The 15198-nt window shown below is 37.4% G+C and overlaps 1 protein-coding gene across 1 annotated transcript; it reads left to right on the top strand.

Annotated features, from left to right (window-relative positions):
* Nucleotides 1-5456: 5456 nt before the first annotated feature.
* Nucleotides 5457-14649, top strand: LOC105052862 (pyrophosphate--fructose 6-phosphate 1-phosphotransferase subunit alpha). Its single transcript, XM_010933832.3, has 19 exons — nt 5457-5614; nt 6797-6969; nt 7928-8040; nt 10174-10248; nt 10343-10456; nt 10537-10604; nt 10827-10910; nt 11183-11236; nt 11590-11670; nt 11789-11882; nt 11969-12042; nt 12216-12326; nt 12445-12489; nt 12587-12643; nt 12970-13074; nt 13164-13280; nt 13425-13528; nt 13715-13880; nt 14476-14649. The coding sequence occupies exons 1-19, from the start codon at nt 5525-5527 to the stop codon at nt 14617-14619; spliced, it is 1869 nt and encodes a 622-aa protein (XP_010932134.2). The 5' UTR covers nt 5457-5524; the 3' UTR covers nt 14620-14649.
* The last annotated feature ends 549 nt before the right edge of the window (nt 14650-15198 follow it).

Below are 15198 nucleotides of genomic sequence, written 5' to 3'. Positions count from 1 at the left end.
CCACCGTCGGAGCCCGCTGTGAGGCTGCCATCGGCCACCTGTCACCGGCGGGCCAAGGAAAAAGAGGGAGAGGGAGAGAGAGAGAGGAAGAGGGAGAGAAGAGGGAGAGAGAGAGGAAGAGGAAAAGAAGAGGGGACCGGCCAAGGGAAGGGGAGGGGCGACCGTCGGCGAACCAATCGGGGGGGGGGGTGCACGGGCCTGCCGCCGGTCGTTTGTCACCGGCGGGCCAAAAAAAAGAGGGAGAGAGAGAGAGAGGAAGAGGGAGAGAGAGAGAGGAAGAGGAAAAGGAGAGGGGGCCGGCCAAGGGAAGGGAAGGGAAGGGGAGGGGAGGGCGGCTGCCAGCGGCCCACCGACGGACCAACTGGGGGGGGCGCGCGGGCTAGCCGCCGACCGTCTGTCGCCGGCGAGCCAAGGAAAAAGAGGGAGAGAGAGAGAGGAAGGGGGGAGAAGAGGGAGAGAGAAAGGGAGAGGAAAAGGAGAGGGGGTTGGCCAAGGGAAGGGGAGGGGCGGGGCGGCCACCGGTGGCCCACCGACGGACCAACCGGGGGGCGCACGGGCCTGCCACCGGCTGTCTGTCGCCGGCGAGCCAAGAAAAAAGAGGGAGAGAGAGAGGAAGAGGGAGAGAGAGAGGAAGAGTAAAAAGAGAGGAGGGAGCTCACCGCCGTCGGGAGCTCGCCGCTTGTGCCGTCGGAGAGGAGAAAATAATATTTAAAATTATCTTTTTGATTTGAATTAAAATTTAATTTTTATTTTTTAAAATTCATTCAAAATTATAATTTTTATTTTTTTTATTTTTTTAATTTTTTCCTTTTTTTATGATATTTTTTTAAAAAATTAATTTGAAAAGGAAATTGTAATTTGAAATAATAATTTTTATTTGAATTAAAATTAAAATTTTTATTTTCTTATATTATAATTTTTATTTCTTTTCAATTCTTTTTTTATGGTATTTTTAATTTTTTTTTACACCAATTTTTTTCAGATATTTTTTTAAAAAGATAATTTAAAATGGGGATACTAATTTGAAATGATAATTTTTATTTTCATCAAAATTATAATTTTTATTTTTTATAACTTTAAAATTATAATTTTTATTTTTTTTATTTTTTTATTTTTTGAGAAAAAATTAAAATCATCAAATAATATGATATTTTTTAAAATGTCATTTGGAATGGCGTTTTCAAAAATACCATTTGATTTGGTAATTTTAATTTTTTTTTCGTTGTCTACATGGAAAATGGGAAAAAAAGTGGGTGACGTGGCGATGATAAAATACCATTCAAAATGACGTTTTATTCTATTTGCATCAATCTGATAAATAAGTTAAAAATTAAGTTATTTTTGTAAATAATTTTTTTTTATATTAATTAGGTAAAGCACTCTATTTTGGACGGGAACATATGTAAAGAATCCCTTACTTTGAAAATAAACAATTGTTGCCATATATAACGTATGTCGTGAAGACTTTTCTATTATGGTCATTTTGCTTTTATTTTTATTTTTATTTTTATTTTTTATTTTGTTTCTCAGCCCCATCCCACCTCCTAACCAACCTCCACCAACCACCTCCTCTAATGTTTAGGATGACCATGATGGGAATTGTTGCTATAAATCTCTAGACTAATATCGGTCATCCATCGATATGGAGCTCAGACCTAGTTAAAGGATACTTCGTCCACTATAATAAAAATCTATACTCACTGGAGGTATTCTAGTAAGGAACTCTTCGATAAGTAAGTTAGTTGGAGCTTGAGAATAAGAAAGAAAGAAGAAAAGAGATAGGAGAGTAAGAGTGTAGGCATTATGTACTTGTTTATCTTAAGATCTCCTTATTATCTCTTTATATAGAGATCGGTTACAAACAATTATATTTAAATTCGATAGATCTTAATTCGCTAGATTGTTGGGCCTTGATCTGATAGACCATCAGGATAGAAAATTTCTCCACTAATCTGTAAATTATGTTGTTAGTCATAGATTTTACTCATATTCTAAAAGTCATTGAGAAATCCTAGTGAGTTGATCTCGTTGTTGAAATGGCTTGTGGCTTGAGGTCGGCATGGCATCAGAGTGCTACTTCGATTTGAATCCAAGATTGATTAAATATATAAGAGGTCATAATCCTTAACAAGATGTCATCCAATGTCTGGATCGATTTTTAATGAGTTGGAGTTGGTATTTTCCGGATTACCATCTATTCGATGATGGGGTTGGTTGTCATCGTGGGCTGGAGCTACGGTGTTGTTCGGATCGTCTTAGTTCCAAACTGAGTTACCCTGATTGATAAAAAACAGCTCATCCAAATGATTTACACTGGAACAGGGATGATATAGGTATACATGATATTTTCTATATTTAAAAAATGAACATGCAATGTGTTGCCCTTGTTTTTTTTTTTTTTTTTGTGATTTGGTAGTGTTGTTTTGATATTTCACTAATATTTTGATTGTCTATAAGCCAATGTATTGATTTTTTTTTTGGTTTCTGTCATGTTTTTCATTATCCTATCTTGGATCTTATTTGATTTGTTTTTACATATTTCTCTTTTATTTTTGTTATTTTGTAAATTTGTTGTTAACAATATTTGGAATTCTCATTTTTGTTAATCATTTTCTCTTTTTTTTATGGTTTTTGTTCTATTTTTACTTCTTCATTGTCAACTTGGTTTTGTCGATTCTTTTTTTTATTTCTCTTTTATGGATATTTGTTTATTTTTGTCAAACATACGTTGCACATGTCTATTCGAGGGTGATGTGCCAAAGATGGAAGTATTTGAACATTCTGAGAGAATGCAGATGTACGATGATTGCACCGTACATTTTTAGATATTCATAACATTTTTAAGCAAACATAAATGAGCATTATCTCCAAATGAAGAGTATATACGCTCAAAATATCCATTCTACTAGCAAAAGAAAGCCCTTCCTTTGTCCATACGGTCATGGTTGTTTTTCTTTTTACCTTCGAAATTTGTGGTGTTATTTATCTCAAGTTTGTATCTTTTTTTTCTTTTTGATACAAACAGGTGGTTATATCAATATAGTAAGAGAGCAAGTTAAAATAAAAATATCTTTCAGGATCTAGAGGGTAGGCATCATTGTGGTGCCATATCCAGTCTCCAATATGTTCAGCAATAAAGGAGGCCACTGGTCCGTAGCACTATTAGTCTCTCAATGAACGTGTCAAATAGTCATTTCAATAGAATGACGAAGAGACTTTCAGATGTCGCAGAGAAGCGGATGAACATCCAGATGCTTCGCTTCATCCCGGATCCAGATAATGACAGTAGTAGAGTCACCTTCGATGAAGATCCCCTCAGTATGCAACTCCTGTCTCATATAAATGATGTCCGTCCAAGCAGCATAAAGCTCAACTTGAGGGATGGCTGGGTCAAAGCGCTGTGACCTCACTGTCAAGAGCCTAGCATCCATGCCACAGATGACAAAGTCTGAACTACCTTTGTCATCTCTGACATTACCATCAAAGTTGATCTTGACAAACTTCGAGCATCGAATACAAGATTATTTTTGGACAGTCAGATCTAATAGGTGATATACGCCATCCTACTACCTCCGGATGAACTCTTGATCGTGCTTCGTTGGATCATGTCTAAGAAAGGTGGATGCTAAGGGCCACTGATTGCCTTCTACGGCTGGCCATCTGTTATCCTTTAGATCAAACTCGTCCTTGAATAACGAAGAAGAGTATGCTTTGTCGACTCCTCTCTTAGCCCATAGATTGGGTACAAAATCAAAATCTCCATACTTCTGTCCCTGATGATTGTCTGAGTCATGAGCTGATCCCAAGCAACCTTGCAGAGGAAGAACCTGACTCTAGGATGGGCAGCCATTATTCAAATCTATATTGTATTGATTAGGCACTAGTCTACTTATGTCGATGAGATCTCTGATCGGAACCTTAATTTGTACCTTTTAAAGACTATATTTCTAGACTAATTGTCTAGGTAAAGCCTGGGCTTGCAACGCAATTGTGAGGCTTTTTTTTTTTTTTTGGTAAACAGATTGTGTGGGCCTCCGGCTAGGATTGATTTGAATGGGTGGTACGAGCGTCATACGCCGAACTCTAGTCCAATAAATATGTAGAGAGTTAGTGCCTCACATACAACATATGGCTAATAGAAGAAATGTGAATACGTCGTAGGTATTTACAATCCCACTAGCTAGATGTGTAGCTGGGAGAGTTTCACTAAGTTTGTATCTGATCAAGCTTGGTTTGAAATTAATTTTGAGTTCAATCTTGATTTGTTTATCATTGTGTCAAGCTGAATTTGAGCTTAATTTTGAATCAAATTGAATATGAGCCTAATTATTGATCAGCTCAATAATCCTAATCAAGTTGAAATTGTTTAGAGCTTGAATAAGGCTTCGTTCAAACTTGATTATATCATTCTCGGTTCAAAAATTAGTTTAGATCTTAATTCACATTTAATTGATTCAAAAGATAAAAAATCCTAGTTAAGACTTTAATCCAGGGTTGTTATTTATACACAATATTGTATATAATATAAGTCTATTGAGTCTTACTCAAGGGCTTGATTGAGACTTAGTAATTTTTGTCTTAGATTGAAATTAATTCTGAGCCTATTGCTTGGGTAATTAGTGCCCTATTACTGAAATAAGATGGGGAAAAATCATGAATAGCATGTCATCAAACTAGTTTGGTCCGGTTAACAAATAGCCACGCCGGTCCATTAGGAATATGCAATAAAAGGTAAGTCTAAGTCATGCTTTTTGCATGCAAGAGTTTACACTTACAACCACGGTCAACACTCTAACTAAAAGATGTTTTGCCTTTTAACCAATGGAGATGCATCGAATAAGATATCATTTGATCAAAGCCTGTATAAAAATTAATCAATCAAAACCTAGCCTCACACCAATCTCCATCCAAGATGAGTACGCTCCACCCATTTGGACTCCAACCACACTTTCTTGCACCAAATCCAGCAAAACCTAGTCCAAGATTTCCAAATCTAGCATATCAAACCCAGACCTGGTCCAGGCCTGAGCTAACCCATCAAACTAAAACCATTTAGGATCCTCTATAGGGAGGAAAAAAAAAAAAAAGAAGAAACCAACACCATTTAGGATCCTCACCATAGCAGGCTTTACCTAATAGTCCAAATTCAAGATTCTATCACCCCTGGCCCCAGCGGCCCCAGACCGTGGGAAGGAGTATATCCGAGAGAAAGCAAACTCCCATAAAATTCCTATACATCCACTCAATCGTCCGCTTGCAAGTGAATCAGTGGGTTCACGTGTTCGACGTGGACGGAAGATGTTGCATCCGCATAGAAGATGATACACGGACGACCCAAACCTAAGCACAAATCCGTACTCTATATACCCCCCCCCCGGTGTCTTATTTGTGAATATCAAAAAAGAAGTTTTGGGGTTTTGTGTAAAGTTAGGGCAGGAGATTTGGTGGGCCAGGTTGTACCGCCACGGGTACAAATACCGCTCTCCCCAGGTAGCGGAAACGAGAGAGAGAGAGAGTGAAGACGATGGATTCGGATTACGGCGTTCCCCGAGAGCTCTCCGATACCCAGAGGCAAAGGACTCTGTATCAGCCGGAGCTCCCTCCTTGCCTCCAGGTCCCTTCTCGCTCCTCTAGGGTTTTGTTTTCTCGCCTTCATTGTCCTTCTTCGCTCCCATCTGAGATCTTTTCCTTCTTCTCCTCCTTTTTCCCGTCACGAAATCGATCTGTTTTCGCTTTGATTCGTTTTTTATGTTGTTATTTTAACGCTAGCGATCGTACTGTTAGATCGTATGTTTTTTTTTCCCCCGCGGTTTCGGAATACGTCGAGCGTTTTGGGTTTAATGAACGGTGGGAGTGGGATGCAGGCATTGCCGCTTGGAAAGATCGGATCTTTACGACGTTTTCTTGTTTTTCTTGGGGTTTTGATGATTAAATTTGTTTTGTTTTGGCCATTTCTAGGTGAAGACTGGATTTGATGTCAAGTAGTGAACTTTAATCAGTGTTTCGGCCGATCATATTTTTAATGCTTTATGTTGTCGTCGATTTACTAATTTTGTTTTATAGTTGCCGCAGTTTTGTTGTACGACGCCAGGTTATTATAGATCGGCTCATTAGCCGTGAGAACGTGTCCTTTTCAAGCATTGTTGTTTTCGAGTGCTGTTGTTTGATATGGAACCAATAAACTAGCATCTTTGACCTTTTCTTTTTGTGTGCATGCGTGTGCGTGTGCGTGTGCGTGTGCGTGTGTTCAGTTTTGTGCATCGTTTATCCTTCTTCACACACGACTTTGATGTAGCTTTGGGATCAAGTTATAATTTTGACGAGGTTTGACTCTGTTTGGACCGTAGGAGACAAATCCTGACTACGTAGACTCTATGCTTGGTCGTTTTGTCCCTTTTACCCTCCACCTTCTTCTTTATTTTGCTTGGATGGACGTGTTGATTAAATTTTGACTGGATTTTGCGCACGGTTCTATGAGTGAGCAATCTCTTAGTCTTGGAAGAAATATGTGATGGGTTCCAAGCCGATATATATCACTGGTAAAGGTTCATTGGTACATCAAAGTCGTAGATAATATCAAGCTGTAAAAAGAAACTAGTGTCGTGTCGTAGCACTGGTAGATCAATATTTTCATTATTTAGCAACTTATTTTTAATTTATTTAGTTTATTGCATGTTATATCATGCTGTCTTAATGGTAGTAATTCTGATTACTTCATCGGATCTCTGAGAAGTCAGACTCTAATTTTTCTTCCTTCCTTGTTTTCTTTTTGGTTCTCTCTCTTCACCTAAAACAGGGCACCGCAGTGAGGGTGGAGTTTGGTGATGCAACAACAGCTGCAGATCCAGCTAGTGCGCATGTGATCGGTCAAAATTTTCCCCACACTTATGGGCAAAGTTTGGCTCATTTTCTGAGGGCAACGGCCAAAGTTCCTGATGCACAGATCATAACAGAGCATCCAGCTACAAGGTTTATGCTCATCTGCGGCTTATTATTCGCTTTCTAATTAATTCTGAACCAGTGATTCTAGCAACATGGAGTTGTTTGAGTGTATCCCTGATGTTTGGTTTCCTAAATAAGAGTTATATGTTCAGTAATTGTAGCACCCTGTCTCATCATCATATGATGTTGTCTCCTCTTGAAAGGGGAAATGACCAGTTCATCATTGTAATATAAGCAGTCAAGTGCTAGAATGTCTCGCCTGGGTTGCACTTTTACTCCTCTGGTGTTTTTTTCTGAAGAGGTTGTTACTTAGCATGCATTTCCATAAATTTGAGACAAATTGTATGATGTTGCTGATCTGTAAGTAATCATCTGAATCATCTTACTAAAAGCCATCTCAACAACATAATTAGCCTTGTTTTTCACTTGTATCTGCAGCATGCATTCTGGATGCACTTAGACATGCAGGTCCATGTTGTGTGACTAAGAACTTCTCATGCATGTTGGCCAATGAGCAAAGAATACATTTATGATTCTTTCTTTTTGGAATGGTTCATCATTATTGGCATTTATGCTAGTAGGTTGGTTACTTTGATGATTCTTTTGAAGTCTGGTGTAGACAAGGAAAATTGTTTGTACTTTCTATTCTTAAAGTATCACCACATTTCGGGTTATAAACTCATGTATATACAGGTATTGCATGCTAATGTTGAGTTCTGTTTTCAATTGACTGTTCTAAATATTGGACAGATTGTTTCCCTTGATAGTTTATTCTATCGATCTGATTCCATCAGTGAATATCAATCTTTTTTCCTTGAAACATTTTGTCAGTTGGTAGGTTATTTCCTTATATTATACATTTTATTTTCTGGTACACACATCATCATTTGAAGATTGGTCCTTTAAGAAATGTCTTAGGCTCATGACACATTAGCTTATTCCCAGCTGCACTTAACATTCACATTTTGCAAGTACCTTATTGCAGGGTGGGTGTTGTATTTTCTGGAAGACAATCGCCAGGAGGACATAATGTCGTTTGGGGACTTTATGATGCTATCAAAGCTCACAACCCCCATAGTACATTGCTTGGATTTGTTGGTAAGCTTTTTTCTGTATCATGCATATTTGTGGCCGGATTTATGAATAATAATTTTCTGTTTTTTGTTCATTTTTATGACTTAGCACTAATGTTTTCTTCTTGCTGTTGTTATTTGGTTACTAAGGCCTCAGAAAGTGGCAGGAAAGAAACATGGAGGGGAATCTTCGTTTCCATTGACTAACAATGAAAAAAAAAAATCAGGGAGAGACAAAGAAAGGCGCCAAAGTTTTCTTTGAAGCGGCTTTAAAGTAACAAAGAAAAATAGTTTTTTTCGTTAGTTTTTCCAGGTTCAACTGAAGAAGAGCGTTTTTTTTCTTTTCCTTCCAGTGAAATACTTCTATTTTCTTTTATTTTTTTGCAAAGTGAAGAGAGCCTAATCAACAGTAAACATGAGGAAAAGTAACACAAGGAAAATATATCAATATAATCACATCCTGACCACATTCCTTACTGCTTTCTTTGCATTTTTACAGTTCAACCGTGTAGGAGAAAATCTCGACTACCAGTTCATATCTTTGCTCCCATTGGCTGACTTTTCATCCCTGTCTTTCATAGTCTATCTTATATCTTTTTTGAAATGACTTTTAAATTAGACAAGCTCTTTCTCTGATCTTACATTGGGTAGCATCACATGTACTGTCAATTTCTTTTTAACTTTTACTAGGTATCTTTTGCATTCTTTGTCCTTGAAATAAGGCATGATGGAGTTGATTGGAGAGTTAGAAATCGGTTGTTGGAGGTTCGTCCAAGCTTATCCAACATGTTGTTGACTGGTGGATGGTCCCAACCCTTGAAAATGTGTGTCACTTTCTGGTTATTATGAGTTGAACCCTTCTTCTGATTAATCATTATGTTGGAAAAGAGGATGTAGTGCTATTCGTCTTTTGATTCTGATGACACAAATATTTATATGTCATTAGTAACAATGAGGAAGAAGATACTGCTACCTGTGCTGATTTGTTTCTCAATTTCTTGCTATCACTGGAGCTGTTCTGCTGCATGGATCTAAAACAGATCTCTTCCTAGTACCTATTCTGTGTGAAATAAGTAGTGTTGGGTTTAAAGACTAACAGATGAAAATGATAATCGTAGCATGGGAAAAGATGTCAAGCATGGGTGGCATTCTTGCTTTTATCAGTTTGCAGAAAGCCCTCTGGTTTGCCCTTGTTCCATTTCAGAACCTGAACATAAGTTTCTTGTGTTTGCATTTATTTCAAAAATTGCTTATCTACCCCTTAGAGTGCAAGAAGTCATGCATACCTTGAATCCACATCATTTAGGCTTCTCTTGCAAGTTGCAATCATATGCTGGACTTTGTCGCTTCCTCTTCTTCAAAGATTAACATGTCTAACAAGTCGAGAAACACTAAAGAAACCCATGCTTCCCTAGTCAAACATCCTTTTGATATCTAATCCTCAAGCAATAAATTTCCGATGTTTCATTTGTAAGAGTATGCTCGTTTAAGTGAAAAAAATCTGGTGTTCAGACCATCACCTAGTTGACTGGCAAGAGTGACTGCAAGTTCGATTAAGTGGTTCTGTTCCCAAATAAGAAGTACCTCAAAGCAACTAACTGAAGCAGACGTATTGTTCCTACCAACTCATTAGTCTTTCTATAATTGCTTGCTGCATTTCTTCCTCCTTTGTATGAATCTTGCTCCCCCATCAACCTTCAATATCTCCTGATGTTTAACTAGTTTCATTTTGGATCGATAAAGCCATCTCAAAAGGTTTTTGTTGTTCAGGTGGACTTACATAAGACAATTTCACATTATTCCTAATAAAGTCATTTTAATATAGTAACTGGCTCTCTCCATTTGTTACTGTACCATTGCAATAAATTCATTCTTATCAGTATGTTTACTAAATAAGAATTCGTTTCCTGTGCTCTAAAATCCTTCTTAACCATTTTTACATGAATATACCTAACTTAGGTACATATATGACTTGGGACTGTTTTTTCACTATATTACATTGGAAAGCTGTAATTGATCAATAATCATTGATGTTGATTATGTTGTTATCTGGACATGGATTCTATTTATGTATCCCACCCCCCCCACCCCAGCCTTTTTTCCTCCTTTGATGTAAGCATTTTATTTTCGTTGCTGATACCTCTTGTTTTTGTTATAGGTGGCACTGAAGGTTTATTTGCACAGAAAACTTTGGAAATTACAGATGATATCCTCTCCACATATAAAAACCAAGGCTTGTTATAGATTGTCTTCATTGTTTTTACTTATTCTTGTATTAACTTAAATTATCTTCCTAATTTCTGTGCATATGTTTTGTGCTTTTAAAGGTGGTTATGATTTGCTTGGCCGGACAAAAGATCAAATCAGGACAGCTGAGCAGGTCAATGCTGCGATGACTGCATGCCAGACACTGAAGTTGAATGGGCTTGTCATCCTTGGAGGTATCTCCCATAATATACTTACTAATATATGCTATCAGACTTTTGGGTGACTTAATATGTTTTTCCTTCTGTTTCTTAAGGAGTTACTTCCAATATGGATGCTGCTCATCTCGCAGAAACTTTTGCCGAGTCAAAATGTCCGACAAAGGTGCTTGACATGTGGTCTTGGCATTATTCCAGAGAATGAGTCAACTTTAACCATTTTTCTGCATGCATTTGAATTTTATATGATATAATGTTTTGATTTTAGATAATAGCTCTCCTGAGAATCAGGCATTTCCTGCCAAGAAATGCGGGTTTTTGATTCTTCACGTTCTTTGCACCTTTGGTTAAACTGGATAAGGTCATTAAGTTTGAAAATGTGTGACAGGTAGTGGGTGTTCCTGTAACTTTGAATGGGGATCTTAAGAATCAGTTTGTGGAGACAAATGTTGGATTTGATACGATTTGCAAGGTATGTTTTGTAAAATGAAATGCTGTAATTGTATAGGCATGTTAAAGTAATTATGATCTCATATTGTTGTCAACGGAATATTGGTTTCTGATTTTATTCTCTCATTCTCATTTGTCTAATTCATTCCTCATTACTTTTGAACATGGTACCCATCTTGTCAGATCTAAAGATTTTTGTTACACTTTATCATGCATGTTGGATTAAATTAACAATATGCTTTTGAAGCTGTGCAATGTCACTATGAGGCTTTTTTGTGTGCATTCTATTTGCAGGTTAATTCACAGCTTATCAGCAATGTCTGCACAGATGCTCTCTCAGCTGAAAAGGTACTGCATAGTTCATTTCATGTGGATGAATAAATCTGAAAGGCTTTACCTATCAAACTTGCTTCAACAACTTGTTTAGACCAAATGAGCTTATTATTCTCCAGTAGTGCTGGCCAAGGATTCATTTGTTATAATGGTTACCTTGGGCTACAACACAAATGTCGAAGCTACCTGTTTTCAGTGTTTATGCAGCCAACCACATTCCAATATTCACTCTTTTTTCAGTAAATAGTAGATTTTGTCACCAGATGTCCTTTTTGCTTGCTAAACAAGCAGTTTCCCTTTTTTTTTTTACTAAAACTTCAGCTCCCTCAATTTTCTGGTGAATTAATGTTTTATATTTTCTTTTGCAGTATTATTATTTTATTCGGCTTATGGGCCGGAAGGCATCTCATGTGGCCTTGGAATGTGCTCTCCAGTCACAATCAAATATGGTTGACTTCCCATTTGATTTCACATTGCTTTTCTTTTTTCACCCTTGTTATTTGTTCATTTATTTATTATAACATCTTCTTCATCAACTGATATATATTAACTTTAACTCTTTCTCAGGTCATCCTAGGTGAGGAGGTTGCTGCATCAAAACTCACTATTTTTGACATTATGAAACAGATCTGTGATACAGTGCAAGGCAGAGCAGAGAAAGGTTAGAGGTTGTTGGTTTGGTCTCTCTTTTAATGTTTATTTTGTCGACTTCTGATTGTACTTTTTGGCTTTTTATTTCTCATGCAGACAAATACCATGGTGTAATTCTCATTCCCGAGGGGCTTGTAGAAAGCATACCAGAACTGTATGCCCTGATTCAGGTACTATTACGCCCCCTCTCCCACTCCCCCCGCACCCCCCACCAAAAAAAAAAAAGTGACTTGATGATTTTTGACATGTTTTTGGATCAAATTTTGAAGCACACAGTTATTCACATTTTTTACCCCCTTAATTTACTATGATTTTATTTACCAATCTGTTGTCCCTGGTTTAGGAAATCCATGGTCTCCATCTTCATGGAGTGTCTGCCGAGAATATTCCTTCTCAACTTTCACCATGGGCATGTGCACTGTTTGAATTTTTGCCCCCATTTATAAGGAAACAGGTTATTTTTGCTATTTCTGTGGCAGCTGTAAACGTATGCGATAAATTTGTATCCATAAGGTGCTGCTAGACTTGCTTAAGGTGTACTACAATTGTAATATTTTTTATCTATAATGCAGCTTCTTCTCCATCCGGAATCTGATGACTCAGCACAGTTATCCCAGGTAAAATCTGGTGCAACAATTCAGAAAGTGGAGTCCTTTAGAACAGCATTATTATGATTATTATTTTCTGAATTTTTCTTTATTTCCCTATGCTTAGATTGAGATAGAGAAACTTCTAGCTCAGTTGGTGGAGACAGAAATGAACAAGCGGCTGGTGAGTTTAAATTACACTTTATGTGATGATGACACCGAAGATCACATCTTCAACTTAGATTAACAATAAGACAACCTTCATTTATTGTGTATTTCTTGGAGTGGTAGTACATAAATTCACATTTTTAATCATACATCATAACTTCATAATGCTGCTTAAGTTTCTTTATTTGATGCTTGTTTGTGTACTATCATGATATTGCTTAATGGACTGAAAGCTGGTTGCTTTTTCCATCTGTCTTGCGTTCTATATCAGTCCTTGCTGGATCATCCCTAGCTTCAAACTGTTCCAGTGCATAACACGTTTTATGTTTACCAACTTCACAGAAAGACGGTACATATAAAGGAAAGAAATTCAATGCCATCTGCCACTTTTTTGGCTACCAAGCTCGGGGATCCTTACCATCTAAATTTGACTGTGACTATGCCTACGTGAGTTCCTGCAAGGAGTAGCTTCCTTCTTTTGGTTTGTTAGTCTTGCAATGTGCAATGAGTTTATTTATGAAACTCTATCTACTTAGGTTCTTGGGCATGTTTCCTATCATACATTAGCAGCTGGTTTGAATGGTTACATGGCTACTATCACAAATCTGAAAAATCCTGTGAATAAATGGCGATGCGGTGCTTCTCCAATCACGGTGAATCTCCATCGTCTTTATTTTCTTAGTAACCAATACACACACACACACACACAGATATATATATATATATATCCTATTTGAACACTGGACCCAACAGCATGATCAAAATAAACATGTAACAATTCTTTTGATTATTGCTAGGCAATGATGACTGTGAAGAGATGGTCACATGGTCCTGCAGCCTCCCTTATTGGAAAACCTGCTATGCATCCTGCCACTGTAGACTTGAAAGGAAAAGCATATGAGTATGTTATTGTTACCGCATTTTACTGATATTAAAGATAAGCTCAGTTTATGTAGAGTTGATTGATTTTTCTAAATATGCTCGGATAAGAATCATATGGTTGAAGTGGCCTAGTATGTAATTTATCATTTTGTAAACATTCTTGTGTGTTTCACTTGCTGTTCTAATGTTTAATTCTGGATTCCAGGTTGTTGAGACAAAATGCTTCCAGCTTTTTAATGGACGATGTATACAGCAACCCTGGACCTCTTCAGTTTGATGGACCTGGTGCTGATGCTAAGGCCATTACATTGTGTGTTGAAGATCAAGATTACATGGGTCAGATAAAGTTGCTTCAGGAGCATCTGGATAAGGTTCTCATATTTTGTCATTCTATGATATGATAATATCTTCTTGTTCTTCCATTTTAGACTTTAGTAAAATTGTTTTTTCCACCTAAGAGGAGGAACCATCTCTGAAGGCACCTGACATCTACTCGAACTCTCGACAATTATGTTACCTTGTGATAAATGTGAGCTACCTTGTTCGATATATTATGTTTGAACTCTCTACAAACTCCAACTTCTCAAATTTATCCAGTAAACTGTTTTGCTTCTGTTGCACACAATTCTGCTTCACTGCTTACCCTGGTTCAATCTACTATGATTTCCAACCCAATGCTTGATTGGTCTTAATTTTCTGCTGCAATATGTACCTCTGCTTCTATCACTTGGTCAAATAATAAGCCATTCAGATTCTTGGTAGTGGATCCCTTGTGATCTGAATCACAAAGACTAATTGCCGACATGGTGCTTATCCCTAGCAATTTTCAATTCCCTAAAACCTGGTCTGGGTCTGCCCCTAAGTAAGACAACTAATTGCAAACCTTGTTCATTACAACTTCAATTCTACTGCCCCTTGCTGCCAATATAGATCTAACCCTTGCACTCTTATATTTTGTTTTTACAGGTGAAAAGAATTGTGAAGCCTGGGTGTTCACAGGATGTTCTGAAAGCAGCTTTGAGTGCTATGGCTTCTGTGACAGACGTGTTGTCCATGATGGCTTCTCATTCATCTAGTGGCCCCACCCATCCTTCTGAGTTGAACAACTAACCATCCTCAGTAGTAGACTATCAGTAATGTCTGGGCTCCATTTTTATTATTATTATTATTATTATTATTATTATTATTATTATTATTATTATTATTATTATTATTATTATTATTATTATTATTATCTCCAATCCTTCATTTTGAAATTGTTGAAAGTTTGGTAGGGAGGTAAGAATTTTTCACATGATTAGATTTCTGTTTTTGTGTCCATTTTTGGTTGGCCTCAATTTGTTGATGGTAGTTACTACCATTAGTCCATTGTTGTACTTTGAAGCTGAATAATAAGTCAGACATTCTGTTTTATGACAATCCTTTCCTGGATAAAATAATGATGTTTTAGCGGTTTGTGAAATGTTGAAGACTTATGTGGAACATGCTCTAGAAGAAGACACCGGCGTATAGAGGAGAAGGGATTACCGTAATTGTGAATCTTTGGTGTTGAATAGCAAACTTCGAGATTTAGTTTCAGCAACATAGAGGTTGGGAATTATTTTTGGGAGGAAGCATGCCTGGAAACCTCTGTAAAGATAAAAAATGGAAGAACTTGCTGTCTGGCTAATTTGGCTCATCCCGTCAAAA

The sequence above is a fragment of the Elaeis guineensis genome, chromosome 10 (genome assembly GCF_000442705.2).
Source record: "Elaeis guineensis isolate ETL-2024a chromosome 10, EG11, whole genome shotgun sequence".
In the NCBI taxonomy this organism is placed as follows: domain Eukaryota; kingdom Viridiplantae; phylum Streptophyta; class Magnoliopsida; order Arecales; family Arecaceae; genus Elaeis; species Elaeis guineensis.
This window is presented reverse-complemented; position numbering and strand designations above follow the sequence as displayed.